The sequence below is a fragment of the Orbicella faveolata genome, unplaced genomic scaffold, assembly GCF_042242905.1.
Source record: "Orbicella faveolata isolate gen_17 unplaced genomic scaffold, um_ofav_v1 contig_27, whole genome shotgun sequence".
Taxonomy (NCBI): domain Eukaryota; kingdom Metazoa; phylum Cnidaria; class Anthozoa; order Scleractinia; family Merulinidae; genus Orbicella; species Orbicella faveolata.
Window position 1 is genome coordinate 9953742 of NW_028301555.1, and position 26952 is coordinate 9980693.

General features: G+C 39.1%; 1 protein-coding gene across 4 annotated transcripts; it reads right to left on the reverse strand.

Moving 5' to 3' along the window:
• Positions 1-29: 29 nt before the first annotated feature.
• LOC149107522 (dnaJ homolog subfamily C member 13-like) lies at positions 30-25567 on the reverse strand. Of its 4 annotated transcripts, none has more exons than XM_089297029.1 (21): positions 25191-25567; positions 18015-18106; positions 17565-17664; positions 17086-17160; positions 16458-16658; positions 15808-15889; positions 15374-15416; positions 15040-15135; positions 14398-14475; positions 14124-14195; positions 13590-13697; positions 12878-13021; positions 7626-7697; positions 7394-7447; positions 7102-7222; positions 2994-3085; positions 2544-2643; positions 2065-2139; positions 1437-1637; positions 787-868; positions 30-395 (listed from the first exon to the last, which is right to left on the reverse strand). In XM_089297029.1, exons 1-21 carry the CDS (start codon positions 25237-25239, stop codon positions 263-265), a joined length of 2070 nt encoding a protein of 689 aa, XP_089153155.1. In that variant the 5' UTR covers positions 25240-25567; the 3' UTR covers positions 30-262. The 4 variants fall into 4 exon arrangements, with proteins under 4 accessions (XP_089153155.1, XP_089153154.1, XP_089153157.1 ...); XM_089297028.1 differs by lacking the exon at positions 25191-25567 and adding an exon at positions 18826-18961; XM_089297031.1 differs by lacking the exons at positions 18015-18106; positions 25191-25567 and adding an exon at positions 18826-18945.
• Positions 25568-26952: the final 1385 nt, after the last annotated feature.

Here is a 26952-nt window from a genome sequence, read left to right on the forward strand (position 1 = left end):
ATTACGTGTTTTCCCGCTCTTTTGACGAGTTATGTTTTTTTTTGTTTGCTTTGAGTTCTGATTGGCTTAATGGGTTCGGCTCTGAGAAAACCTTAGCCTCACTTTTGCAACAACTATAACAAAACCAACGTCGTTTAAAGAAATCAATTTCTCAATAACAAAGGCTGTTTGTTTTCCAAATTCTCTTAGAGTACAAATATCATTAAATGCACTCTTTGCCAGACGAATTTCTCCACCTGTTTTTAAGTACACATCTCTTTTTCTACAAACCTCCTTCAAAGTATTTAAATTTCACCTGCCTACTAAATATTTTCACAAAAGAGGACAGGGAAGTCACGAAATAATGTCTTACCTTCCATTGAATGTCTGGGCTGTCTTTCTGCACCTGGTAATGCCTATAACGACAGGAAAAAGAAACGCGATCAGCACATTTTCCTGTGTAACAGCAGCTTCTTGGCCTACTCACGTAACGCAATCTTTACTGCTAGTCAGGACGTAATTCTAAACGTAATGACATGTTGAGGGGAAGATGGCGGTTCAAAATGGTGTCTGTACAAGAGATGCACATCTAAGACCGGAGACAACTAGTTTCGTCATGATCATCCTCGTTTAAGACGGCACTGGCCGCAGGTTTACATAACGAAATATTAACAGGAACAATTATTCGACTTTTTAAGGGCATTAACCAACTGACTTTAATCAGTATATCAGACACGAAAGACTGTGTTTGACCACATTTCCAAACACTAAGAATCATGGAACATGGACTAGCATTAATAAACTCACTTGTCTTTAAGCTGTTTTACCACTGTGCAGATTTTTTCTCTGGCTTCAGTGTTCCATATCAGTTCAGGATTCTCCTGGTTTGCTATACCGAAAAAAACAAACAAACAAATCAAAAACAGATCCGGTATAGACACCACATACATAACCTATTAGCCACACACATGATTGCCACAGACATAACCTTTCAAAATCCCTGAGTTTTCCCTGATAAAAATAATATTTCCCTGAGCAAATAAATACAAAATGTCACAGACAGAAGAGTTTCTAGCCTCCCCTAACAGCCTTCCTTTCCACCCATTCATCGAGACTGGCAAGTTTTCAAAACAATTTCTTGATTGAGGAGAAACATCGTTGAGATCACACTGAATATTTCTTCCAGCCTTCAATGGTATTAAATCAGCAGAGTCATGTTAAAATTCTTTCAAATCTCCCCGACTTTTCTTCAAAATGTCAATTCTCCCTGACTCAAAATAAAATTCCCTTACTTCTTCTTGACCTTGAATAATTTTTTCCCCTGACCATCTCCTGAGCTGTGGCAACCCTGACACATGTTTTAGTTCGTCAAGTAATCTTTCCAAAACAAAATAGCGTGACAAGGCCGTGTAACGTCCCTGACGTTCTAATATAGCTTGGCGAACGACTTGCCTCACCTTCAAACATATGCACGCTTGCTGAAGCGTTGTCTCTCATAGCGTCCATAAAGATGGCTGGCAAAAATTTGGACAACACGATCTTCACTTTGGGTCCAATGAGCTTATCTGACATCATCTTGGAAAACAGCTCGGCTGATCTCTCGCGGACCACTGGGTTTGTGCCATTTGCATAAAGGTCCAGAAAATAGATCAGACCGCCTGAAAAATACACCAGGTTAGAATCTGTCTCGGGTCCAAGAAATCGAAGAAGCGACGAGCAGGGTTACGATTAGCCTCCAAACAGTCACTCTACTGAATTTTTGCGCAAAGCTGTTTCTTCAGCATAAAGAGGATAAGAGACGGTATTGCCACACCCATCCCAGCCCAACCTACCACTCCCTTTGATGGGATATCGGCATTTTGACAAGTTGCCCTAACTGCTTTATACTTCTAGGTTAGGAGCAAAGAGCCTTGTCCAAGCGCACAATACTACGACTCTAAGCAGAGTCTAACCACTCGCTCTGAAGTCTAACATAGCAGACCACTGCGCCACCACCACCCCCTCCCTCTTGCCTTAAATAAAATTCGTGACGTAAGTAATATGCTAATCCCCGTCAACATTGACGTTTTAGTTTGTGGTATTTACCTTTATGCATCGTTTCCTTGACGATTTTAGTGTTGGAACAAAGTGCGTGCATTGTATCAACTGCCAACAGACGATCTGTCATGAAAAACAATACCACAAAGGTTATGAATGAGAACTATTTTTGCACTTTTCTGGGAAGGAAACAAGCACATGATTTGAAACTTTCTCTTAACATGCCAGAGCCGAGTTGTTCGAAAGCCGGTTAACGCTAACCCAGGATTACAAGTTAATGGAAGTATCAATTCTTCCTGTATACAAATGTTTTTCACTTCTTATGTTTTGTGTAGTTTGAGATTACTCATGCTCAAAACTGAAGGACAGACAAGATAACCAGAAAACCTCATCGAAAAAATACAAAACTGAAGGCAGGCAGGCAACAGCATAATCAAAATCTCTCGGGTTAGAGTGGAAAAGACGTAACAGAGACGCAAAAACGGATCCTGTGGTGGGGAGGGTAAGGGGTACTGTAGACGACCCACCTGATGGAAGCGTGTGTAGTGTTAGGAACAAAAAGCCGAGGATGTCAGAGTCACCTATACTCGTTACACAGTTCTTGTTTGCTGTCGTGCTTGAGATGACCTGCAATACAGTGATAAGAGTCATTTCCCCTTACATTATCAATACACTGTTAAGAAGACAAGTGATGAGAATAAAGAAATTGAACACCCAAAGAAAAACTGTGTTGATGTTTAGTAACATAAGAAATGAATGAGAACCAGCGAGAGGAACTGATCGTGACACATTAACGATTCTCCGTACTAGTACTATAGACTAAGAAATTTATTTTTACGCTGACAAGGGTTGATACACCACAAACCTCTCCCAACTAAAACTATAAGGAGTGTACAAAGACAATTGGGGAGAAAATTTATGTTGAGATTGAACTTTAAGAGGTTAATCCAGACATTGTTCGAAGCACTTCGTCTTACCTCAAGAGCAAACTTCTGAAGTTTTGTTGCTTTAGTCATCCTTAGTAAGGAGAAAATCAGCTTAAAATGTCCTATACACTGAGCTTCAGTGCCTGTCAACAGAGAGACAAGTCACAGAAATTAGATTTTCATGACGTAAAATGGGTTAATTACCAGGGAGATAACGACAATGGCTATTTTAAAGGAGCTCAGTCACGGTTTGCGCATATTGAAAAGATTAGCTTCAATTTTTCAAATTCGTCATTTGTAATCCGTGTTAATCTTCTCCATCCTTAGCCATCCTTGTTCCGTTATGGTTATCATTATCTCTTTGGTGTTTTTCTTTCTTACAAAACTGTTATTTTCAGGTTTCCTACCATTCAAAGGTAATTTTGTATGTGGCCAAAATAACTCAAAATACCATGACTGAGCCCCTTTAACAGGGGCATCAGTTCACAGCAATAAATGACTGAAATAAATGAATTCAAGGTAGACACATCTGTCATATCGAATCGGAGACATGAAGGAATTTGTGAAAACGCAAGTTCATTGTCCCAGTCATCTGAAAATAGCAGCGGACGATACATATTAAGCAAGGGGAAAAAGGAAAGGTTTGTTGAGGTTGAGGTTTTGGGGAAGGTCAGTTTCGTGAGGAAAGTTGAGTTTTGTGATCTGATGAGTATCATCCATATTTTGCTGCTATTGCTCTGACACTCGCCACAATGCATTAAACAGGCAAAACAACTACAAACACACTTTTGGCCTGTCACACAATCGTCAAGGTCAAGGTCAAGGTCAACTTTATTTAGGCAGGGTGGCCCAATCAGCACTTGGCTGGTATCAAAAGGGGCCCTGCGTAAATTAAGACTACATTAAATTTCTATACATAGAGATTTACGTTTACAATTATAAAAAATTAAAAATAAAAACTACTCTCTAAAATAAAGTCTAAGAAGATTTTTAAAAATGGGGAGCGATGTTGCTTCTTTTATTGTAGTGGGTAAATTATTAAAATGAAGCGCACCAGAGTATCTGAAAGTCCTTTTCCCTAGCGTTAACTTGGGTTTCGGCAAGTGCATGTCGTTCCTTTTCCTCGTGTTGTAAGAATGAACGTTGCAATTTCTAATAAAATAATCCGACAAATATGGAGGAGCTAAATTATTTAAACATTTAAAAACTAAAATGCATTTGTGGGCTTTTCTTTGGGTTTCCAAATCCACCCACCCTAACATTTTAAAAGATCCTTCGGTTGTTGCCCTCCTTTGTATAATGCGTGCTGCTCTGTTTTGCAGACGTTGCAAGCTGTTACTGCAACCGATTGACAGCCCATCCCATACCGTGTTAGTGTAATCAAAAATCGGCTGAACTAAACAATTATACACGCATTTAGCAGCTTTTAGAGTAAGGTAGGGTCGTATGCGTGACAGCAGGCCGAGACGTTTTCTTACTCTCTTACAAATCAATTGTACATGTTCGTTCCATGAAAGATTCTCATCTAGTGTTACCCCTAAATAACAGAAGCTTGATACTCTGTCAATGTTTTTCCCGTGAAGCTCTATTTTATAGTCTGGACAGTGTTCTAGTTTTTGCCTAGTTCCAAACAGCATCCATTTAGTTTTACTCTGATTGAGTATCAGCCTGTTGCTTACTAACCATTTCTCAACATTGGTAAGATCGTTTTGAAGAACCTGCTTGATGATATCTGGACAGGAATCAGAGAAATATATAACAGTATCGTCGGCATACATGCCTATTTGTGACTTCAGTAGACTTTGCGGGAGATCATTGATGTATATCACAAATAGTATCGGGCCCAGTATGGATCCTTGGGGAACCCCATAACTAATAGTTAAGCTCGATGATTCGTCTTGGTTGTATTTGACCTTCTGGGATCGAGCTGTAAGGTAGTCTTCGAACCATTTCAAACTTTTCCCTCTAATTCCATAATGTTCTAGTTTGTGGATCAGGCAGAGGTGGTCAACGAGATCGAACGCTTTTTTTAGGTCTATAAAAATAGACCCGGTAATCATCTGTTTATCCATTTGTTCTAAAATGTGATCAACAAAGTGTACAGTGGCTGTTTCAGTGGAGTGTTTCTTACGGAATCCTGATTGATGCACTGACAAGGAATGGTTTCTGATTAGAAATGCTACAAGCTGTGATTGAATTGCTCGTTCCATTACTTTAGAAATCAACGGAAGGACAGAAATCGGACGATAATTATTTGGGTCGCTCTTATCGCCCGATTTGTATATTGGAGTTACCTTCGCAGTTTTCCATTCAGATGGTATCATACAGGTAGAAATTGTTAAATTTATGAGGTAGGCGACTGGTCTAGATATTTCATTTGCTGCATCTTTCAGTAATCGAGCAGGAATTCCATCGAGGCCAGTAGCTTTAGTTGACTTCATTTTGAGCAGTTCTTTTTGAACAAATCCGGATGACACCTCTTCAAGGACAAAGTCTTGTTCAACTCTAGTTGACATAACTTTTGGCAGAGTACACCGTTCAAAATGGCTGCTCAGAGAGTTTGCGATCGATGTAAAAAAGTCATTGAATCTCGAGGCTGTAAGACCATCACTGCTTGAAGGTACTGATTTGATTTTTTGGGGGACGATTTTATGCAAAGTTCGCCACATCACCTTTGGGTCTTTTTCATCCGCCAGTTGATTTGCATAATAGTCAATTTTTTCTTTACGCATTCTTGTGTTTATGGTGTTGCGTAACCGCTTATAATTGCTCCAATGTTGTTCTTTGTTTGTACTTAGGGCCTTTTTGTGGTGGTAATCACGCTCTTGCATAAGTTTCTTTAGATCGCTTGTTAACCACGGCACTGAATATCCACGGGCGCGACGCGTAACAATGGGTGCGTGTTTGTCGGCAGCTGTTAGAAAAAGGTCTTTAAAGGCGTTCCAACTACCCTCTGGTGTTTCTTCTAGTTCGATGATTTCCCATGGGATGTGTTTTAGGTCGTCACGGAACAATGCTGGATTATAATGTTTATAATTTCTCGTTTCAATAATTTTTGGTGGAGGGCGTTTCATCCTGTGTAGCTTTCTTACCCCAAAAATAGCACTATGGTCAGAAAAACCAACTGGTACAACACCGGCGAAATAAAGTTCTGGCCTTGAGGTGAAAAATAAATCAATTAAAGTTCTGGTGTGCTGCGTTACTCTTGTAAATCCTTTGATTAACTGTTTTAGGCAAAATGACTTGGTTATCTGTTGAAGGTGTTTATAAGATGTTGTTGATTTGGAGAAATCAACATTTAAGTCCCCCATGAGTACCGTTTCCGCACCGATACTCTTAAGGTTGTTTAGGGTCTTCTCCAAACTCGAATTAAAGGCGGAAATATCCGAATTTGGTGATCTGTAAACAGAGCCAACCAACAGCTTCTTTGATTTCGGTTGAGACAATTCAAACCAAATTGCTTCTAAATCTGCACACATTAGTTCGGGATTTGCTTCGTCCAGTCGATTGAAGCTTAGGTGTTCAGCGATGTAAACTGCTAATCCACCCCCATGGCAATTTCTATCTTTCCTCAGTAAATTGAAGCCTGGAAGCCAAATTTCTTCGTCTGAAAATGACTCATCCAACCATGTTTCGTTTATCGATAGCACATGAGGTTTGTGTGTTTCGCAGAACAGTCGAAGCTCGTCCACCTTATTTCTTAGGCTGCAGATATTCAAATGGAATAGACGCAAGCCCCTCATTTCACGATGTTGAATAGGCCCAGGGCCTGGATTTAGTTGTATATCATTCGATAATAAAATGACATTTGCAATCATGGCTGTATTTAGAAGGCGTATAAAGCGAATCAGCTTCATGGTCTTCGTTGCGTTTGCCATGCTGGTTGCGAGGGATCTCGGAGTTGACTTTGCTGGATAAACGTTGAGCTTCACTTCATTTGCGTCTTTTGTAGCCATAAGAATTTGAAGGTTACTGTGTTGGGTTCCTTGAGGGCAAAACTTCGAGACTTGAGCAAGGAGTAAACATATTATTAAATAAAATGTAAGAGAGCTCGCAAAACTCGACCGACCCGCCATCTTGACCACGTGCTCCACCACGCATCTCTCTCCCAAGCAACACACGGCGTGACACGTCAACGTAACGCTTGCGCAGTTTATACCTGAGTTGTTTTTGATGACGTTTCTAAGCGCTTCCAGAGCCATGACGCTAGCATCCAGTCTTTTCTGGTTTTTCTTCAAGTCCAGCTCTGTGGCAGTGAGGGCCATCAATGAATGAAGGTACTGGGAATGAAACAAATACGCAAGACTGAAAGGTTAAAATCTCATCATTATTCAAGGCAGGTAACAAAGTAGATCGCATCAATGACTAATATCACTATTTATCATATTTTAAAACTGCTTGTCCTTGGGCGAAAAAATGTTAAAATTGCTATTTCTTGTAATGTTACCAACCTGCGCCTCTGAGCCAAGGAAGTCGATCAAATCTGCTGCAAATTTAAGCGGAGCCTAAAAAACAGACACAAAGTGTTGTTAGTGATCATTCAAATCTACAGTAACCCGATTTGTACTTGAAATGCTGTAATCAACAACTTCACAATATTCACAATATTTAATTATTAATTTAAAGGCTACAGTAATGTAGTTTTTGTGATATACAGAATAAAGTTGGGCAAATACTTAATACCTGAAAACAATTCTGTGTTTCTTGGTATCTGGTCATGATCAGGGAGAACATTATCACTTGGACTCTTTTCTCCTGATGGAAGGAAACAAGTGAAAGATATTTATAAGCTAGATAATATTAAATTACCTCAATGGAATAAGTGTATACATCTACCATATAGGCTTAACATGTTAAATCCACTGTTAAATGCATCACAAATTGATGAGCTTGAGAAAGGTGCAGGGTGTCCAGCAGCATAGTTGTTCAGAAAAATAGGAAAATAGGAAACTGCAATTGAAAAAATACGAAAAAATAGGAACTTTCCTTCAAAAAATTAGGAAAAGAATAGGAGAATCATAATTGATGGACAAAGATAACCTCCCTACACCCCATCAGCTACTCCAATCGACCACTTTAGTTCATTGACAGTGATATACATTTGTACATACAGTGTGATAATGTAAGCATTTTGAATTTAAAGTTATTCTTCTTCGTCGCTCTCATTGTGATAACAACATCAGTTTGCATAACATTATATTATAAATCTAAATCAATTGAAGAGCAATCGGCAATCAGTTGTGAAATTGACATTTGAATATCATGTTTTCCTAGAAACAAGACTAGTGATACTACACTGAATTCATCAATCCAAATTCCCTGATTTTAACTGTAACTGAACTACTCAGGCTTCACCTTGTTCAGAAACTACGCTGTCTTTTCAAAACTTCAACATCAACCCAGCACACAATAGCAAACACAAATCCTAAGAGAAGTTTTAAAATGACACTTCCCTCTTGACTTGACATAAAACAACAGCTCACCCTTAATTTGACTTTAACAAGACAGTTCACCCTTAATTTGGTTTTCTTTTATTTGATGAACATCAACTTCCTCACATGAGCATCTTCCAGGTTCAAATATGATCACACAAGTGAGCAAGAGTTCAGCATGAGGACATACATTGGATAATTAACCAAATAGCAGGTTGAAATCCTCATCGGCTATTAGAGTGCTCAATAGTTTAACTAGAGACACATCAGACTTAATGACAAAGATATAGAAATCATATATGATGCTCATTTCGAAACGAAACATAGAGAAGTGCAACTGAGCTTAGTGAGCATTATATGGAGCCTGAAGGACCAGAACGTTGAGTACAACATTAAATGGCCTAAGATGAAGGAGAGCAGATCTTATTCGAACACTATAAAGAAATGTAATTTGAGTTTGTGGGAGAAATATTTCATTTTATGTAAACCCAAAGTGTCAACCCTAAACAACAGAAATGAGCCAATATCTTGCTGTAGACATTCTAGGAATTTTTTGCTGAAAAATATCATCACCTTATTAGCCATAGCATCTCACTTGATGCGCCACGTACCACCATTTTTACATATTGTTCTGTTTTTTTTTTCAAATATCTTTCCCTGTAACCATTTTTTCTAGCAGTTGCCTGATGATTGCTTCTGAAGAAGCATGAAACCCTGAGTAGCAAGTAAATGTCTTAGACCAACTAATCCAGCTTTATACTTCCATTATTGGATAATTAACGTATTTTCAATGGGTTTATACAGAATATTATCTGTTGACTTCAACATAATCACATGAACCATATTGATACAGCTACATGTCGATACAATATATAACAAAGAAAATCATTGAGAAATATGGAACCAGTAAATCAGAGCGATGAACAGAAATCCAGTAAGGAACAGAGAACAAAGAAATAGTTACTGTCCCTAATATTTTTGCTAATTTAGAACATCCAAGTCATGACATTGCTTTATGCTAAATCCACATCCGAGCCTATGAAACACCAGAGGCTATTAATCCATTTTCAATTTTGCAAGACATGATGCTTAATTAGCCAAAAAAAAAAAAAAAATAGGAAAAATAGGAGGTTTCATTTTTAAAAATAGGAGAAAATAGGAATTCATCTGCTCAAAAAAGTAGGAAAAAATATGAGCTGGACACCTTGAAGGTGCCAGAGCTGAGCATGATGGCTATGATTGCTGGAGCCATAGCAAAGATTTCATTCCATTGTTAGTTACGACTGAACTGGAAAACATGGTTAATGTGTTTCACGCATGACACATATGACAAGTTAAAAAATAATAATAAGGCGTAAAATGAATGTACTATCATTTACAAATTATAAAAACAAAGCGTATTACTTTATTGATGTAGTCCTTTGCTGAAAGACAAATTTAAGAGATATTTGGCAAATACTGAAGTCTTGATCCCTTAAAAATGCTAGATCAACAGCACTGTTCACAATTTTGGACAAAAACTTGTCTTGAATTTTACACCTGCAACATACAGAAATCTCATGGTTATTAATATGGGCAGGCTTTTAGCAAGATGGGTGTCCAGGCATCCTGTGGATGGCCTCTTATTAAAGAAAATCGCTTTATTTTTCACATGTTGCCTTATAGATTGTTCATTTGAGCAGGCCCTATAGCACTTTTGGGACACCCACTTTTTAAATCTTGACCAAAAGCCTGAATGTGGGTAATATCGAGGTACAGTGTACATGTACCGTTCAAAGTTTATGTTCTTTAAACTATGCATAAATTAAAACTTAGACTGGTTTATTTGAAAGAGCTTTTAAGCTCTCCTTTAAAAATGTTGAGTACTTTCCTTGATTCGTGATTGAAAACTTCTTTCAATTGAACGAAGAAAAGGTTTGCTGTTACATGTATGCCATCCTTTCTAAGTAAGTTGTTACCAGTAGTTCAAACACTTCAGCGGGACATAAAGGGACAGGTCTGTAAGGGCGTCTAGTATTTTCCACGGTCATTTCTAGGAAAAATATATCTCACAACCTTGATCTTTACCATGAACAGCTGTGGCTAAATTTTGTTACAGTGCCTAAGAGATCAAAATAAATGACTCGCGTCTTGTTATTTGTGGATATGGAACTCCCAACAGCTGTGGGGCCCAAAGCGTAAAACCACAAAACACCAAAATTCTAGGGGGTGGGTGGAGTACCGTGAAGCCCCTTCAAAACAGAAAATCCTGGGGGTGAGGGGTCTATCTGGAAAAAAACCCTCTAAGGAGGGGGGGTGGATGATGGTTATTTTCTGGAACCACACATTTTACCCCTCCTGGTCTGCAGTCTGCAGTCTTCATTTTACACTGACTGGTAATTTTCAAATGTTTTTTTACACATGTATACCTTGACAGTGGAGAGACTGATTATTCATGCTAATTACTTCATGAAAATCATTAATAAACATACCTGCTCTATGGTGCCAGATATTCAGTTGTCGTCCTGTACTACCATTCATTTACTCCTTATCTTATCTTTATCTGGTGATGTTCTGCTCTTCATCTGATCCAATCTTGGCTTGTGGTTTTGTTTAAATTCGTTCAGCCAAGTTATCTCGCTTGATGTCCTCTCTGTGTCCAGTCTTTCCACGTACAAGCCTTCAACATTTCGGTTATTTCTCAACGAGAGGTTTACATTTTCTTGTGTGTAACAGCCCCGGGAAAAAGCCTGTTTAGTTTACTAGAGTATTACACTAAAAAAAGTTTGTTCCCTCTTGCACGTGTCTTCCGCCATCTTTGTTATCTCGACCCCACACTCACTCGGCCATAATGTCGTGTTTGTGTCACGTGATATTTTCGCCCCTAGTCTTAGCCTACAGGGGTTTGGCCACGGGGAAACTCGCTTTGGAGACGATTTGATTGGCTCAAGAGAGGATCAAGATTCACAGAGGACGTTTGAACAAGAAAAAGACCAAGTTACCGCTGCACAAAACACATTGGTTTTGAGTACAGTTCATGCTTTGGCAAGACGTCAAAACCATCTTCTCCGAAGCACGTACTTGCAAGGTTTGCTTGAAGTAAATTCTTGTCGCAGGTGTTGGTGTTTCATAACGACACTGAACGGAAGGACCAGTCAGAACTTGTTTCCAGTGGCTGAGAGCTAAGTAAAACTTCTCCGCTAGTTGAATTCTTGAACGTGATGGAATACTATCAAGCAAGAAAGACCGTGCTTGACCACATTTCAAAACACCAAGGAGAGAGTTGAAAATACTACGCGTGGCGGAGTATTTTTGACGAACTTCGAGCCAGCTCTTAAACAATCAGTTTCCACAGGTGACAACAAACTGAAAGCTCTCTGGTTTTAAGGAATGCAGTACAATGTAACTTAGACTATCCTCGATCGGGGAACCTCTTGTTAAACGGAAGGGTGATGTAAGCAGTTCCGTAGACTAGTCAGTATGAGGCAAACCAAGGCACTTGCCTCAGTCATTTTTTTTTCTCGTTTTTGTTGTTTCTCTGTTGAAAGGGGAAATTGAAACACTGGTAAATGCCAAGGAAAAGAATTAAACCATGGACTTTGCCTCAGTCATAATTTTTTGTTTTGGCTACGGCCCTGGTGAGGCAAACCCAAGGAACGCACAGAAAAGACAAGGAGGCACAGCAGAAAAACGCTAAACGGAATACCTAAAGGAAAAGAAGACGAACTGTATAAATGGAACACAAAACGAAACACAAAACGAAACACAGCCTTGACTATTTGTGCTTTGGTTGCGGCGGGGTTTTCCACAGTTTTTAGAGCTCCGTTTAGGAGGTTCAGAAGGTACTGAACTAATTCGAACGAAAGAGCCTAAAGAGATAAAAGGAAGGAAGTTAAGATCTCTTGAATAGTCACACAAAAGGGTGATGTAAACAAATCTTCTAATAATACACAGTATATCATAAACGTACAGCTCAATAGCTTTCATTTCGGTGGTGGCACAGTAAGGCTTCGCCCACAAACTCAAAAGTTAGAAGAGCTTCGTGCGGTATGATAAACAGTATCAGATAAAAGTATCACTCAATAGCTTTCAGTTGAATGGTCCCACACTAGGGTTTCATCCTTGTACAGCATAATAAACAGTACCAGATGAAAGTACTGCTCATTTCATTTGAATGGTCACACACCAGGGTTTCACCCACAGACTTAAAAGTTAGAACCACCTTGTACAGCATAATACACAGTGCCAGATGAAAGTACTGCTCAATAGCTTTCATTTGAATGGTCACACGCTAGGGTTTCATCCAGAAACTTTAAAGTTAGTACCACATTGTACAGCATAGTAAACAGCACCACATGAAAGTACTGCTCAATAACTTTCATTTAATGCCCACACTAGGGTTTCATCCAAAAACTTAAAAGTCAAAACCACATACACAGCACAAACGGAAAGAGGATTAATCATCAAACATGTTAGTCTCGAGGTTTACTACACAATTCAAGGTAAATATCACTTCTTATTTACCTGTGCTACAAGCTCTGTGTGATTCTTGTCAAACATTCTGTGAAGTGCTTCACATGCCACACCCACGACATCTGGCCTCGCTTCCATTCCCTTGATCATGTGACTGATACAGTCGCTGACCTGCGCCATGCTTCGAACACAGATCTGAAAAGGGCCGTTTCCGAGCGAGAGAAATCATACAACGAATAAATCAAAATCTTAGTTCCACTATATAAGAAATGCAAAAATGTAATTTAAATGGCTTTCTTATTTTTCCACAGATGACATCCCCTTTTTAAAAATTAATCGCTCTTTCAATAATCTGATTTTACTATTTAACACAACATAGCTTTTTCAAGGTAAACTTTTTTCAGAATACTGACAATATTTCTCTCTTGAAAAGGGCCAAATTACGCTTTTTCAAGTGACGCGGACACAAACAACCTTGACTCGACGCATCGAAAAAATTTACACTACATTTTCTACGTTCGTGGTTCGTGATATATATGAATCTTTTAGTCTTACATATCCATTTACAAATAAAGCTGCGTTTTAAATTTCTCCGGCAATGTGGATGGGGCCTTAGTTTATTTCTACATGGGTGAAATGTGACGTTCCCTGCATGCAATTATGTACATCGCAAAAAAGCGACGTTGTTTTAAAATATCATTGCATAACTAAATTTCCTTTGTGAGGTCTGGATTAAACTCCATCCCCTAATGGTGTGTCTTACCTCGTTAGCCGAGAGCAAGTGAACCACTTGCACAGCGGATTTCACGACTGCATTGTTTGTAGAACCCATGCTCTTTACTAAATTTGGAATGTGGCCTAGGCCTGGGACCTGGGAATAGAGCACAGATACTCTTAACATTCGCTTTATGCCGCAATGTGAACACAAACGTTCTGCTAACTGGTGACCAATTCCTTAATTCTCACGTCTGTATACTCAATTAAGTGGTGATTACATCTGGAGAAAATAAAAGTTGATCTAGCCAAGACTACCGTTTCAAACCTCTAGCCCTGCCCGAGATCGTGTTATTTCTGAGAAGTCACTTAACGTTTTTCTTGAGTTGCCATCCAGGAGACTAGGCAAGAGCAAGCAGACACGTTCCCCACCCCAGCCCCGTACACTGAGCAGTTTTGTTCACGATATTTCAACATGGCGCATGCTTGCTTGAGGGTTGAATCGGAAAAAAATAAGTTGTTTAGAATGTGGTTATAGACGAAAATTCCCAATACCACTTCTAATTCGTCGTTTTCCACGTACCTGGTCTGCTAGCTGCGGTTGTGCCGTAAAAAGACAGAGTGTGGCCTGGGTGACAGTCTCGAGAGTCTCGCCCTGAAACGGGTTTGAGAAAAGTAGCAAGAAAGTAGAAAACGGAAATGACAATATAAAACACACGTACTAAACAGGTAAAACAGGTAAAGCAGCAGCCTGGTCTGAGAGGTTTCAGAAAAGTACCAAAAAGTGGAAAACGAAAATGACAGTATAACAAACAAGTATCAAAACGTAAACCCCTTGAAAATAAAACAAAACTTACATCAGAGGAGGATTTTGTTAGCAGTTCAACAAACTTCTGTAGCAAAGCTATAAGGAACTCCTTCGGCTTCCGAAGAACCTGAGAAGACAAAATAAAAAGAACCCACTTTCAAAGCTATACTATTGAGTTTTGTTTTACTGTAGCTTTACTGAGCTATATAATGACTTCAAAGTCAATGGTTTATTGACCTTGGCCAGAATCTTCCGTTCTAGTCCACTCGGATGCAAAATCTGCACTGACCACGATTTCTATCAAGCATTTTTTCCCCACATTTTCCTCCAAGTTACGGCTAGCTATTTGTACGTTTTGCCACCGTAATAACTGGTGTTGCAAATTTCGTTCATGCGACCTTTCCCCCTCTTTTCTCAAATTGCTTTTTCTCCCTCGCCATCAGTTACGAGCTTTCTAGCGCTTGGCACTGGTTATATGTTTTCCCGCGCTTAACCCTGATTACGTGTTTTCCCGCTCTTTTGACGAGTTATGTTTTTTTTTGTTTGCTTTGAGTTCTGATTGGCTTAATGGGTTCGGCTCTGAGAAAACCTTAGCCTCACTTTTGCAACAACTATAACAAAACCAACGCCGTTTAAAGAAACTTTTTTTTTTTCTTTGTTGTTTTTTTCTTTTTCTTTTTTAAGAACATACCCAAGCTGGCTGCTGAATAAAGAGCCGAAGATAAATTCCACCAATTGTTATTTCCCCAGCAGCTTCGTCAAACATAACTTCAAAGTCTTCAGGAAGCTGAAAACAAAAACACAACACGTTTCACATCAATTTCTCAATAACAAAGGCTGTTTGTTTTCCAAATTCTCTTAGAGTACAAATATCATTAAATGCACTCTTTGCCAGACGAATTTCTCCACCTGTTTTTAAGTACACATCTCTTTTTCTACAAACCTCCTTCAAAGTATTTAAATTTCACCTGCCTACTAAATATTTTCACAAAAGAGGACAGGGAAGTCACGAAATAATGTCTTACCTTCCATTGAATGTCTGGGCTGTCTTTCTGCACCTGGTAATGCCTATAACGACAGGAAAAAGAAACGCGATCAGCACATTTTCCTGTGTAACAGCAGCTTCTTGGCCTACTCACGTAACGCAATCTTTACTGCTAGTCAAGACGTAATTCTAAACGTAATGACATGTTGAGGGGAAGATGGCGGTTCAAAATGGTGTCTGTACAAGAGATGCACATCTAAGACCGGAGACAACTAGTTTCGTCATGATCATCCTCGTTTAAGACGGCACTGGCCGCAGGTTTACATAACGAAATATTAACAGGAACAATTATTCGACTTTTTAAGGGCATTAACCAACTGACTTTAATCAGTATATCAGACACGAAAGACTGTGTTTGACCACATTTCCAAACACTAAGAATCATGGAACATGGACTAGCATTAATAAACTCACTTGTCTTTAAGCTGTTTTACCACTGTGCAGATTTTTTCTCTGGCTTCAGTGTTCCATATCAGTTCAGGATTCTCCTGGTTTGCTATACCGAAAAAAACAAACAAACAAATCAAAAACAGATCCGGTATAGACACCACATACATAACCTATTAGCCACACACATGATTGCCACAGACATAACCTTTCAAAATCCCTGAGTTTTCCCTGATAAAAATAATATTTCCCTGAGCAAATAAATACAAAATGTCACAGACAGAAGAGTTTCTAGCCTCCCCTAACAGCCTTCCTTTCCACCCATTCATCGAGACTGGCAAGTTTTCAAAACAATTTCTTGATTGAGGAGAAACATCGTTGAGATCACACTGAATATTTCTTCCAGCCTTCAATGGTATTAAATCAGCAGAGTCATGTTAAAATTCTTTCAAATCTCCCCGACTTTTCTTCAAAATGTCAATTCTCCCTGACTCAAAATAAAATTCCCTTACTTCTTCTTGACCTTGAATAATTTTTTCCCCTGACCATCTCCTGAGCTGTGGCAACCCTGACACATGTTTTAGTTCGTCAAGTAATCTTTCCAAAACAAAATAGCGTGACAAGGCCGTGTAACGTCCCTGACGTTCTAATATAGCTTGGCGAACGACTTGCCTCACCTTCAAACATATGCACGCTTGCTGAAGCGTTGTCTCTCATAGCGTCCATAAAGATGGCTGGCAAAAATTTGGACAACACGATCTTCACTTTGGGTCCAATGAGCTTATCTGACATCATCTTGGAAAACAGCTCGGCTGATCTCTCGCGGACCACTGGGTTTGTGCCATTTGCATAAAGGTCCAGAAAATAGATCAGACCGCCTGAAAAATACACCAGGTTAGAATCTGTCTCGGGTCCAAGAAATCGAAGAAGCGACGAGCAGGGTTACGATTAGCCTCCAAACAGTCACTCTACTGAATTTTTGCGCAAAGCTGTTTCTTCAGCATAAAGAGGATAAGAGACGGTATTGCCACACCCATCCCACCCCAACCTACCACTCCCTTTGATGGGATATCGGCATTTTGACAAGTTGCCCTAACTGCTTTATACTTCTAGGTTAGGAGCAAAGAGCCTTGTCCAAGCGCACAATACTACGACTCTAAGCAGAGTCTAACCACTCGCTCTGAAGTCTAACATAGCAGACCACTGCGCCACCACCACCCCCTCCCTCTTGCCTTAAATAAAATTCGTGACGTAAGTAATATGCTAATCCCCGTCAACATTGACGTTTTAGTTTGTGGTATTTACCTTTATGCATCGTTTCCTTGACGATTTTAGTGTTGGAACAAAGTGCGTGCATTGTATCAACTGCCAACAGACGATCTGTCATGAAAAACAATACCACAAAGGTTATGAATGAGAACTATTTTTGCACTTTTCTGGGAAAGAAACAAGCACATGATTTGAAACTTTCTCTTAACATGCCAGAGCCGAGTTGTTCGAAAGCCGGTTAACGCTAACCCAGGATTACAAGTTAATGGAAGTATCAATTTTTCCTGTATACAAATGTTTTTCACTTCTTATGTTTTGTGTAGTTTGAGATTACTCATGCTCAAAACTGAAGGACAGACAAGATAACCAGAAAACCTCATCGAAAAAATACAAAACTGAAGGCAGGCAGGCAACAGCATAATCAAAATCTCTCGGGTTAGAGTGGAAAAGACGTAACAGAGACGCAAAAACGGATCCTGTGGTGGGGAGGGTAAGGGGTACTGTAGACGACCCACCTGATGGAAGCGTGTGTAGTGTTAGGAACAAAAAGCCGAGGATGTCAGAGTCACCTATACTCGTTACACAGTTCTTGTTTGCTGTCGTGCTTGAGATGACCTGCAATACAGTGATAAGAGTCATTTCCCCTTACATTATCAATACACTGTTAAGAAGACAAGTGATGAGAATAAAGAAATTGAACACCCAAAGAAAAACTGTGTTAATGTTTAGTAACATAAGAAATGAATGAGAACCAGCGAGAGGAACTGATCGTGACACATTAAAGATTCTCCGTACTAGTACTATAGACTAAGAAATTTATTTTTACGCTGACAAGGGTTGATACACCACAAACCTCTCCCAACTAAAACTATAAGGAGTGTACAAAGACAATTGGGGAGAAAATTTATGTTGAGATTGAACTTTAAGAGGTTAATCCAGACATTGTTCAAAGCACTTCGTCTTACCTCAAGAGCAAACTTCTGAAGTTTTGTTGCTTTAGTCATCCTTAGTAAGGAGAAAATCAGCTTAAAATGTCCTATACACTGAGCTTCAGTGCCTGTCAACAGAGAGACAAGTCACAGAAATTAGATTTTCATGACGTAAAATGGGTTAATTACCAGGGAGATAACGACAATGGCTATTTTAAAGGAGCTCAGTCACGGTTTGCGCATATTGAAAAGATTAGCTTCAATTTTTCAAATTCGTCATTTGTAATCCGTGTTAATCTTCTCCATCCTTAGCCATCCTTGTTCCGTTATGGTTATCATTATCTCTTTGGTGTTTTTCTTTCTTACAAAACTGTTATTTTCAGGTTTCCTACCATTCAAAGGTAATTTTGTATGTGGCCAAAATAACTCAAAATACCATGACTGAGCCCCTTTAACAGGGGCATCAGTTCACAGCAATAAATGACTGAAATAAATGAATTCAAGGTAGACACATCTGTCATATCGAATCGGAGACATGAAGGAATTTGTGAAAACGCAAGTTCATTGTCCCAGTCATCTGAAAATAGCAACGGACGATACATATTAAGCAAGGGGAAAAAGGAAAGGTTTGTTGAGGTTGAGGTTTTGGGGAAGGTCAGTTTCGTGAGGAAAGTTGAGTTTTGTGATCTGATGAGTATCATCCATATTTTGCTGCTATTGCTCTGACACTCGCCACAATGCATTAAACAGGCAAAACAACTACAAACACACTTTTGGCCTGTCACACAATCGTCTCCCAAGCAACACACGGCGTGACACGTCAACGTAACGCTTGCGCAGTTTACACCTGAGTTGTTTTTGATGACGTTTCTAAGCGCTTCCAGAGCCATGACGCTAGCATCCAGTCTTTTCTGGTTTTTCTTCAAGTCAATCAGTTGTGAAATTGACATTTTAATATCATGTTTTCCTAGAAACAAGACTAGTGATACTACACTGAATTCATCAATCCAAATTCCCTGATTTTAACTGTAACTGAATTACTCAGGCTTCACCTTGTTCAGAAACTACGCTGTCTTTTCAAAACTTCAACATCAACCCAGCACACAATAGCAAACACAAATCCTAAGAGAAGTTTTAAAACGACACTTCCCTCTTGACTTGACATAAAACAACAGCTCACCCTTAATTTGACTTTAACAAGACAGTTCACCCTTAATTTGGTTTTCTTTTATTTGATGAACATCAACTTCCTCACATGAGCATCTTCCAGGTTCAAATATGATCACACAAGTGAGCAAGAGTTCAGCATGAGGACATACATTGGATAATTAACCAAATAGCAGGTTGAAATCCTCATCAGCTATTAGAGTGCTCAATAGTTTAACTAGAGACACATCAGACTTAATGACAAAGATATAGAAATCATATATGATGCTCATTTCGAAACGAAACATAGAGAAGTGCAACTGAGCTTAGTGAGCATTATATGGAGCCTGAAGGACCAGAACGTTGAGTACAACATTAAATGGCCTAAGATGAAGGAGAGCAGATCTTATTCGAACACTATAAAGAAATGTAATTTGAGTTTGGGGGAGAAATATTTCATTTTATGTAAACCCAAAGTGTCAACCCTAAACAACAGAAATGAGCCAATATCTTGCTGTAGACATTCTAGGAATTTTTTGCTGAAAAATATCATCACCTTATTAGCCATAGCATCTCACTTGATGCGCCACGTACCACCCTTTTTACATATTGTTCTGTTTTTTTTTTCAAATATCTTTCCCTGTAACCATTTTTTCTAGCAGTTGCCTGATGATTGCTTCTGAAGAAGCATGAAACCCTGAGTAGCAAGTAAATGTCTTAGACCAACTAATCCAGCTTTATACTTCCATTATTGGATAATTAACGTATTTTCAATGGGTTTATACAGAATATTATCTGTTGACTTCAACATAATCACATGAACCATATTGATACAGCTACATGTCGATACAATATATAACAAAGAAAATCATTGAGAAATATGGAACCAGTAAATCAGAGCGATGAACAGAAATCCAGTAAGGAACAGAGAACAAAGAAATAGTTACTGTCCCTAATATTTTTGCTAATTTAGAACATCCAAGTCATGACATTGCTTTATGCTAAATCCACATCCGAGCCTATGAAACACCAGAGGCTATTAATCCATTTTCAATTTTGCAAGACATGATGCTTAATTAGCCAAAAAAAAAAAAAAATAGGAAAAATAGGAGGTTTCATTTTTAAAAATAGGAGAAAATAGGAATTCATCTGCTCAAAAAAGTAGGAAAAAATATGAGCTGGACACCTTGAAGGTGCCAGAGCTGAGCATGATGGCTATGATTGCTGGAGCCATAGCAAAGATTTCATTCCATTGTTAGTTACGACTGAACTGGAAAACATGGTTAATGTGTTTCACGCATGACACATATGACAAGTTAAAAAATAATAATAAGGCGTAAAATGAATGTACTATCATTTACAAATTATAAAAACAAAGCGTATTACTTTATTGATGTAGTCCTTTGCTGAAAGACAAATTTAAGAGATATTTGGCAAATACTGAAGTCTTGATCCCTTAAAAATGCTAGATCAACAGCACTGTTCACAATTTTGGACAAAAACTTGTCTTGAATTTTACACCTGCAACATACAGAAATCTCATGGTTATTAATATGGGCAGGCTTTTAGCAAGATGGGTGTCCAGGCATCCTGTGGATGGCCTCTTATTAAAGAAAATCGCTTTATTTTTCACATGTTGCCTTATAGATTGTTCATTTGAGCAGGCCCTATAGCACTTTTGGGACACCCACTTTTTAAATCTTGACCAAAAGCCTGAATGTGGGTAATATCGAGGTACAGTGTACATGTACCGTTCAAAGTTTATGTTCTTTAAACTATGCATAAATTAAAACTTAGACTGGTTTATTTGAAAGAGCTTTTAAGCTCTCCTTTAAAAATGTTGAGTACTTTCCTTGATTCGTGATTGAAAACTTCTTTCAGTTGAATGAAGAAAAGGTTTGCTGTTACATGTATGCCATCCTTTCTAAGTAAGTTGTTACCAGTAGTTCAAACACTTCAGCGGGACATAAAGGGACAGGTCTGTAAGGGTGTCTAGTATTTTCCACGGTCATTCCACAGTCCAAGGAAATATCGCCACTAAGTGTGAGCACGTGCGTGAGTGCCATGGCGTCTTACTCGGTGAAAAGGCTAAATTTTCGAGTACTACAGTTGGTTTTCGAAGTACTTGTGCTTCTCTCAGCAAGTTATTACGATCATAACTTCTCTGATAGCGATTATATCGGAAATTTGGGTAGATATCAGCAGCAATGTGTTACGGCAACAAAGCAAGGCCGGACGAGCGCGGCCATTTTGGGACTAAAGGCAGTTTCAGCATTCCAACCGAAGAACTTCAAGCGAAAATTCTTTCACTCTGTGATGAAATATACTACAAATGGTGTTTCAACTTTCAATCCTCGTATTTTGGAGCTCGAAATTTTTAAGGCCTGTGATGTAAACCCGAATCCTGGCCCGACTACTCCAAGTGATAACAAGAATGACAAGACAGTCAATTTGTCCAAGGTATGTTTACCAGGAAAAGGTCTCAGACTAGGACAGTGGAACGTAAACAATCTAACGGACACTAAGTTTGAGCAGATAAGGTTATTACTAACCACTAGACGTCAAGAAATCGATGTGCTTTTTCTCCTCGAAACATTTCTTAAACCAAACAAACCTGACTGCGTTTTAGAAATACCTGGCTACACGCTCTTCAGGAAAGACCGGCAAGGAACCAAGAACGGCGGCGGAATTCTCGCCTACGTTGCTGACAATTTAAAAGTCGAAAGAATTACAAGCCTGGAAGAAATGGATCTAGAAACCGTCTGGTTACAAGTCTATCCCTATAAATCAAATCGCCCGATACTCACAGGAGCTGTTTATCGCCCGCCTTCTTCAACGGCGGACACGGATGCCAAACTGGAGCTTAACATTGAAACAGCTTATTTAAGAAACCAAGAAATGTATGTGTTTGGAGACTTTAATATAAACTTCTTGGATACATATGTCTACAAACATCATCGATTAGCGAAGGCATTAAAAAGCCTAAATTTAAGCCAACTCCTGCACAAAGTTACACGTCCCGTGAGCTCAACTTGTCTCGACCATGTCTACACAACGCATCCTGGTTTTGTTACTGAAATCTCTGTACCAGATATTGGTCTTTCAGACCACTTGCCAGTTTTTATTAGACGTAAATACTCCAAAAAGCAAAGAGATCAAACCCACAGTACCATAGAATATCGTGACTTCAAAAATCTGAATACAAATGAACTATTACATGATCTACAATGTGCCCCATGGGACATTGCCTTTGTTTTTGATGATTTAAACGATGTTTTGATTACAATGGAAACAATGCTAAATGACGTTTTGGACAGGCACATTCCACTAAAATCTAAACGCGTCAAGAAACCGAACCAGCCTGCTTGGATGACTAAAGAGATCTTGTCGTCTATGAAAACAAGAGACAAGCTGTTGAAAACGGCGCGAATTTCAAATCTGCCTGCAGACTGGGAACGCTATACACATGCAAAGGGTAAAACTACAAGTCTCATCAAAAAAACAAAGAGAAGTTTCTTCCGCAAGAAAATTGACGAAAACAAAGGAAATCCAAAAGGAGTTTGGCAAGCACTCAAAACATTAAGTGGGACTAGTAAACCTCGAGTTCGCATCGATGAATTAAACACAGGAAACAACATCATTACTGACGAAGCTTCCATTGCAAATGAGCTTAATCAGTACTTCGTAAACATCCTAGATCAAATTGGCAAGGAAAACGACGCTGGCGTAGAGTTTGATGACACCAAGCTGAAAAATTTTGTCTCTTCGCGATTGAATGATAATGTGGCTTTCAACATCCCTCCAATAACGCCTAAGCAGATCATTGACACCATAGGGAAAATCGCTTGTAACAAGGCCTCTGGGCACGATGGCATAAGTATTCGTGTACTCAAAATTATTGCACCAGCGTTTGCAAGTCCATTATGCAAATTGCTGAACCTTTCAATATCGACAAACAGTTTTCCAGACCGTTGGAAAGTAGCAAAAGTTACACCATTGCACAAGGGTGGCGCACGAAACGATATCAACAATTACCGCCCGATATCAGTTTTACCTGTCTTTTCGAAGATTATCGAAAAACACGTAGCCAGCTGTCTTCTTAAGGTTTTACATGACAACAACATGTTATATGAGTATCAATCAGCCTTCAGGTCAGGTCACTCTACAGAAACAGCTCTAATCAGACTTACGGACCACATCCTGAAAAACATGGACAATGACGAAGTGACCGGTCTGGTATTTATAGATTTTCGTAAAGCTTTTGATGTTATAAATCACGAACTTCTTCTAAAAAAGCTGTCTATTTACGGTGCAAGCCCTCCGTCTGTTGCCTGGTTTCAATCGTACCTGTCTCAGAGAAAGCAATTTATTACATTAGGGAAAACCACATCTGAACAGCTGACTATCAGACAGGGCGTTCCCCAAGGATCAATATTGGGACCGGTGCTCTTCCTCCTGTTTGTCAATGACATGCCTCTAAACGTTCACAAGTCAACTATGGATATCTATGCAGACGATACCACCTTGTCTTTAAGCTCAGACTGGAAAGCTATTCCTGCACTAAACAAATCATTAACAAAGGACTTGACAGAAGTTGAGAAATGCGCTAGTGAAAACAAAATGTTTATAAATACCAAGAAAACCAAAGCGTTGTTGGCTACGGGAAAGCGTCTGCGCAGACGTATAACCCATGACGCAGGAAAATTTGAAGCTAGGATGCAAAATGCAGAAATTGAACAAGTTGGTAGCCATAAACTTCTTGGAGTGATAATCGACGAGAACCTAACTTACGAAGCACATGTTGACGAACTATGTAACAAACTTTCAAAACGAATTGGTCTTCTACGCCATATAAGCTGCTACTTGAAAAAGAATCAAAAATTGATCTACTATAACGCAGTAATCAAACCACTCTTCATGTATGCAAGCACAGTATGGACATCGTGTAACAAAGAGGCACTCGAGAGAGTTCTCCGTATGCAAAAACGGGCTGCCCGTATTATTCTTGCAGCACAACGTACTAGTCGAACTGTCACTTTATTTAATAAGCTAAACTGGATCCCCTTTTACAAAGAAGCTTATATAAATCGATGTGCACTGGCCTACAAAAGGATAAACAGAACTTTACCTGAATACATGAACACATCTTTAAGGAAAAACTCTGACGTCCATTCGAGAACTACTAGAAATTGTAATTTAAATTTATTATGCCCCTCTCACAGAAACGCCTCTGAGGGAGGACGCACTTTCGCCGTCAGAACTATTCAAGATTGGAACAGTTTACCCCGGTCTTTAAAAACAGAGAAGTCCGTTAAATCGTTTAAGGCTAAATTATGTAATACTATTCTTAACTCTCAGAAAACTAATGGAATTTTTTAACTCTTATTATTCGTAGTATGTTTGAAATTGTAAGTCCAGTTTATTATTTGTAACCATTTTTAATAGTAACTTAATTAAGTATTTTATTGTAAATAATATCGTATTTTAGCATTTTATTGTAAATAATATATTTTTAGCACTCTAATTATTTTAAGCTGAGGGCCCCAAGTTTATCAGTAACTTAAGTTACTGTCACGGGTCACCCTCATTAAATAAAGTCTTTCACTTCACTTCACTTCACTTCATTTCTAGGAAAAATATATCTCACAACCTTGATCTTTACCATGAACAGCTGTGGCTAAATTTTGTTACAGTGCCTAAGAGATCAAAATAAATGACTCACGTCTTGTTATTTGTGGATATGGAACTCCCAACAGCTGTGGGGCCCAAAGCGTAAAACCACAAAACACCAAAATTCTAGGGGGTGGGTGGACTACCGTGAAGCCCCTTCAAAACAGAAAATCCTGGGGGTGAGGGGTCTATCTGGAAAAAAACCCTCTAAGGAGGGGGGGTGGACGATGGTTATTTTCTGGAACCACACATTTTACCCCTCCTGGTCTGCAGTCTGCAGTCTTCATTTTACACTGACTGGTAATTTTCAAATGTTTTTTTACACATGTATACCTTGACAGTGGAGAGACTGATTATTCATGCTAATTACTTCATGAAAATCATTAATAAACATACCTGCTCTATGGTACCAGATATTCAGTTGTCGTCCTGTACTACCATTCATTTACTCCTTATCTTATCTTTATCTGGTGATGTTCTGCTCTTCATCTGATCCAATCTTGGCTTGCAGTCTTGTTTAACTTCGTTCAGCCAAGTTATCTCGCTTGATGTCCTCTCTGTGTCCAGTCTTTCCACGTACAAGCCTTCAACATTTCGGTTACTTCTCAACGAGAGGTTTACATTTTCTTGTGTGTAACAGCCCCGGGAAAAAGCCTGTTTAGTTTACTAGAGTATTACACTCAAAAAAGTATGTTCCCTCTTGCACGTGTCTTCCGCCATCTTTGTTATCTCGACTCCAAACTCACTCGGCCATAATGTCCTGTTTGTGTCACGTGATATTTTCGCCCCCAGTCTTAGCCTACAGGGGTTTGGCCACGGGGAAACTCGCTTTGGAGACGATTTGATTGGCTCAAGAGAGGATCAAGATTCACAGAGGACGTTTAAACAAGAAAAAGACCAAGTTACCGCTGCACAAAACACATTGGTTTTGAGTACAGTTCATGCTTTGGCAAGACGTCAAAACCATCTTCTCCGAAGCACGTACTTGCAAGGTTTGCTTGAAGTAAATTCTTGTCGCAGGTGTTGGTGTTTCATAACGACACTGAACGGAAGGACCAGTCAGAACTTGTTTCCAGTGGCTGAGAGCTAAGTAAAACTTCTCCGCTAGTTGAATTCTTGAACGTGATGGAATACTATCAAGCAAGAAAGACCGTGCTTGACCACATTTCAAAACACCAAGGAGAGAGTTGAAAATACTACGCGTGGCGGAGTATTTTTGACGAACTTCGAGCCAGCTCTTAAACAATCAGTTTCCACAGGTGACAACAAACTGAAAGCTCTCTGGTTTTAAGGAATGCAGTACAATGTAACTTAGACTATCCTCGATCGGGGAATCTCTTGTTAAACGGAAGGGCGATGTAAGCAGTTCCGTAGACTAGTCAGTATGAGGCAAACCAAGGCACTTGCCTCAGTCATTTATTTTTTCTCGTTTTTGTTGTTTCTCTGTTGAAAGGGGAAATTGAAACACTGGTAAATGCCAAGGAAAAGAATTAAACCATGGACTTTGCCTCAGTCATAATTTTTTGTTTTGGCTACGGCCCTGGTGAGGCAAACCCAAGGAACGCACAGAAAAGACAAGGAGGCACAGCAGAAAAACGCTAAACGGAATACCTAAAGGAAAAGAAGACGAACTGTATAAATGGAACACAAAACGAAACACAAAACGAAACACAGAGAAGGGCTAAAGGGCAGAACTTCAGAGGCAAAATATTTAGGGAAATATATCACGTATTTAAGATATTGACAAAAAGATCTAAACAAACCAAACACCTTTTCGTGTCACGGTTTTTAATCGTACACTCACTTCATTTTTGATAAAATATATTTCTAAACTTTGTTCCTATCTGGTATAAAAAGGCAATACTATTTTTCGTTATATTACAGCCACTTCAATCTACCCATCAACTTAAAAATTACTTAGTCGCAACAGAATAACACAAAACAGACGAGAAATGACTTGTTCCTAATGCAACGTGTGGTTCTAATCAAACGTCACCGGATTTGCTCCGTTCTAGATTTATTACCTCTTACGTTTTCCCGCGCCTACTATCAGTGACTGATAACAAGTTTTCCCGCGCTTACCATCAGTGACTGATAACAAGTTTTCGCGCGCTTAGCATCGGTGACTGGTAACACGTTTTCCCGCGCTTGCAGTCGA

Excerpts from the sequence above, each read along its gene's own strand:
- LOC149107522 (XM_089297028.1), bottom strand. The coding sequence starts at position 18,928 with ATGTCAATTTCACAACTGATTGACTTGAAGAAAAACCAGAAAAGACTG. Across the intron at positions 15,890-16,457 it reads AAGCGTGCATATGTTTGAAG|CAAACCAGGAGAATCCTGAA; the intron begins GTGAGGCAAGTC and ends TTTTCGGTATAG. Across the intron at positions 14,196-14,397 it reads TAACAAAATCCTCCTCTGAT|GGCGAGACTCTCGAGACTGT; the intron begins GTAAGTTTTGTT and ends AACCCGTTTCAG.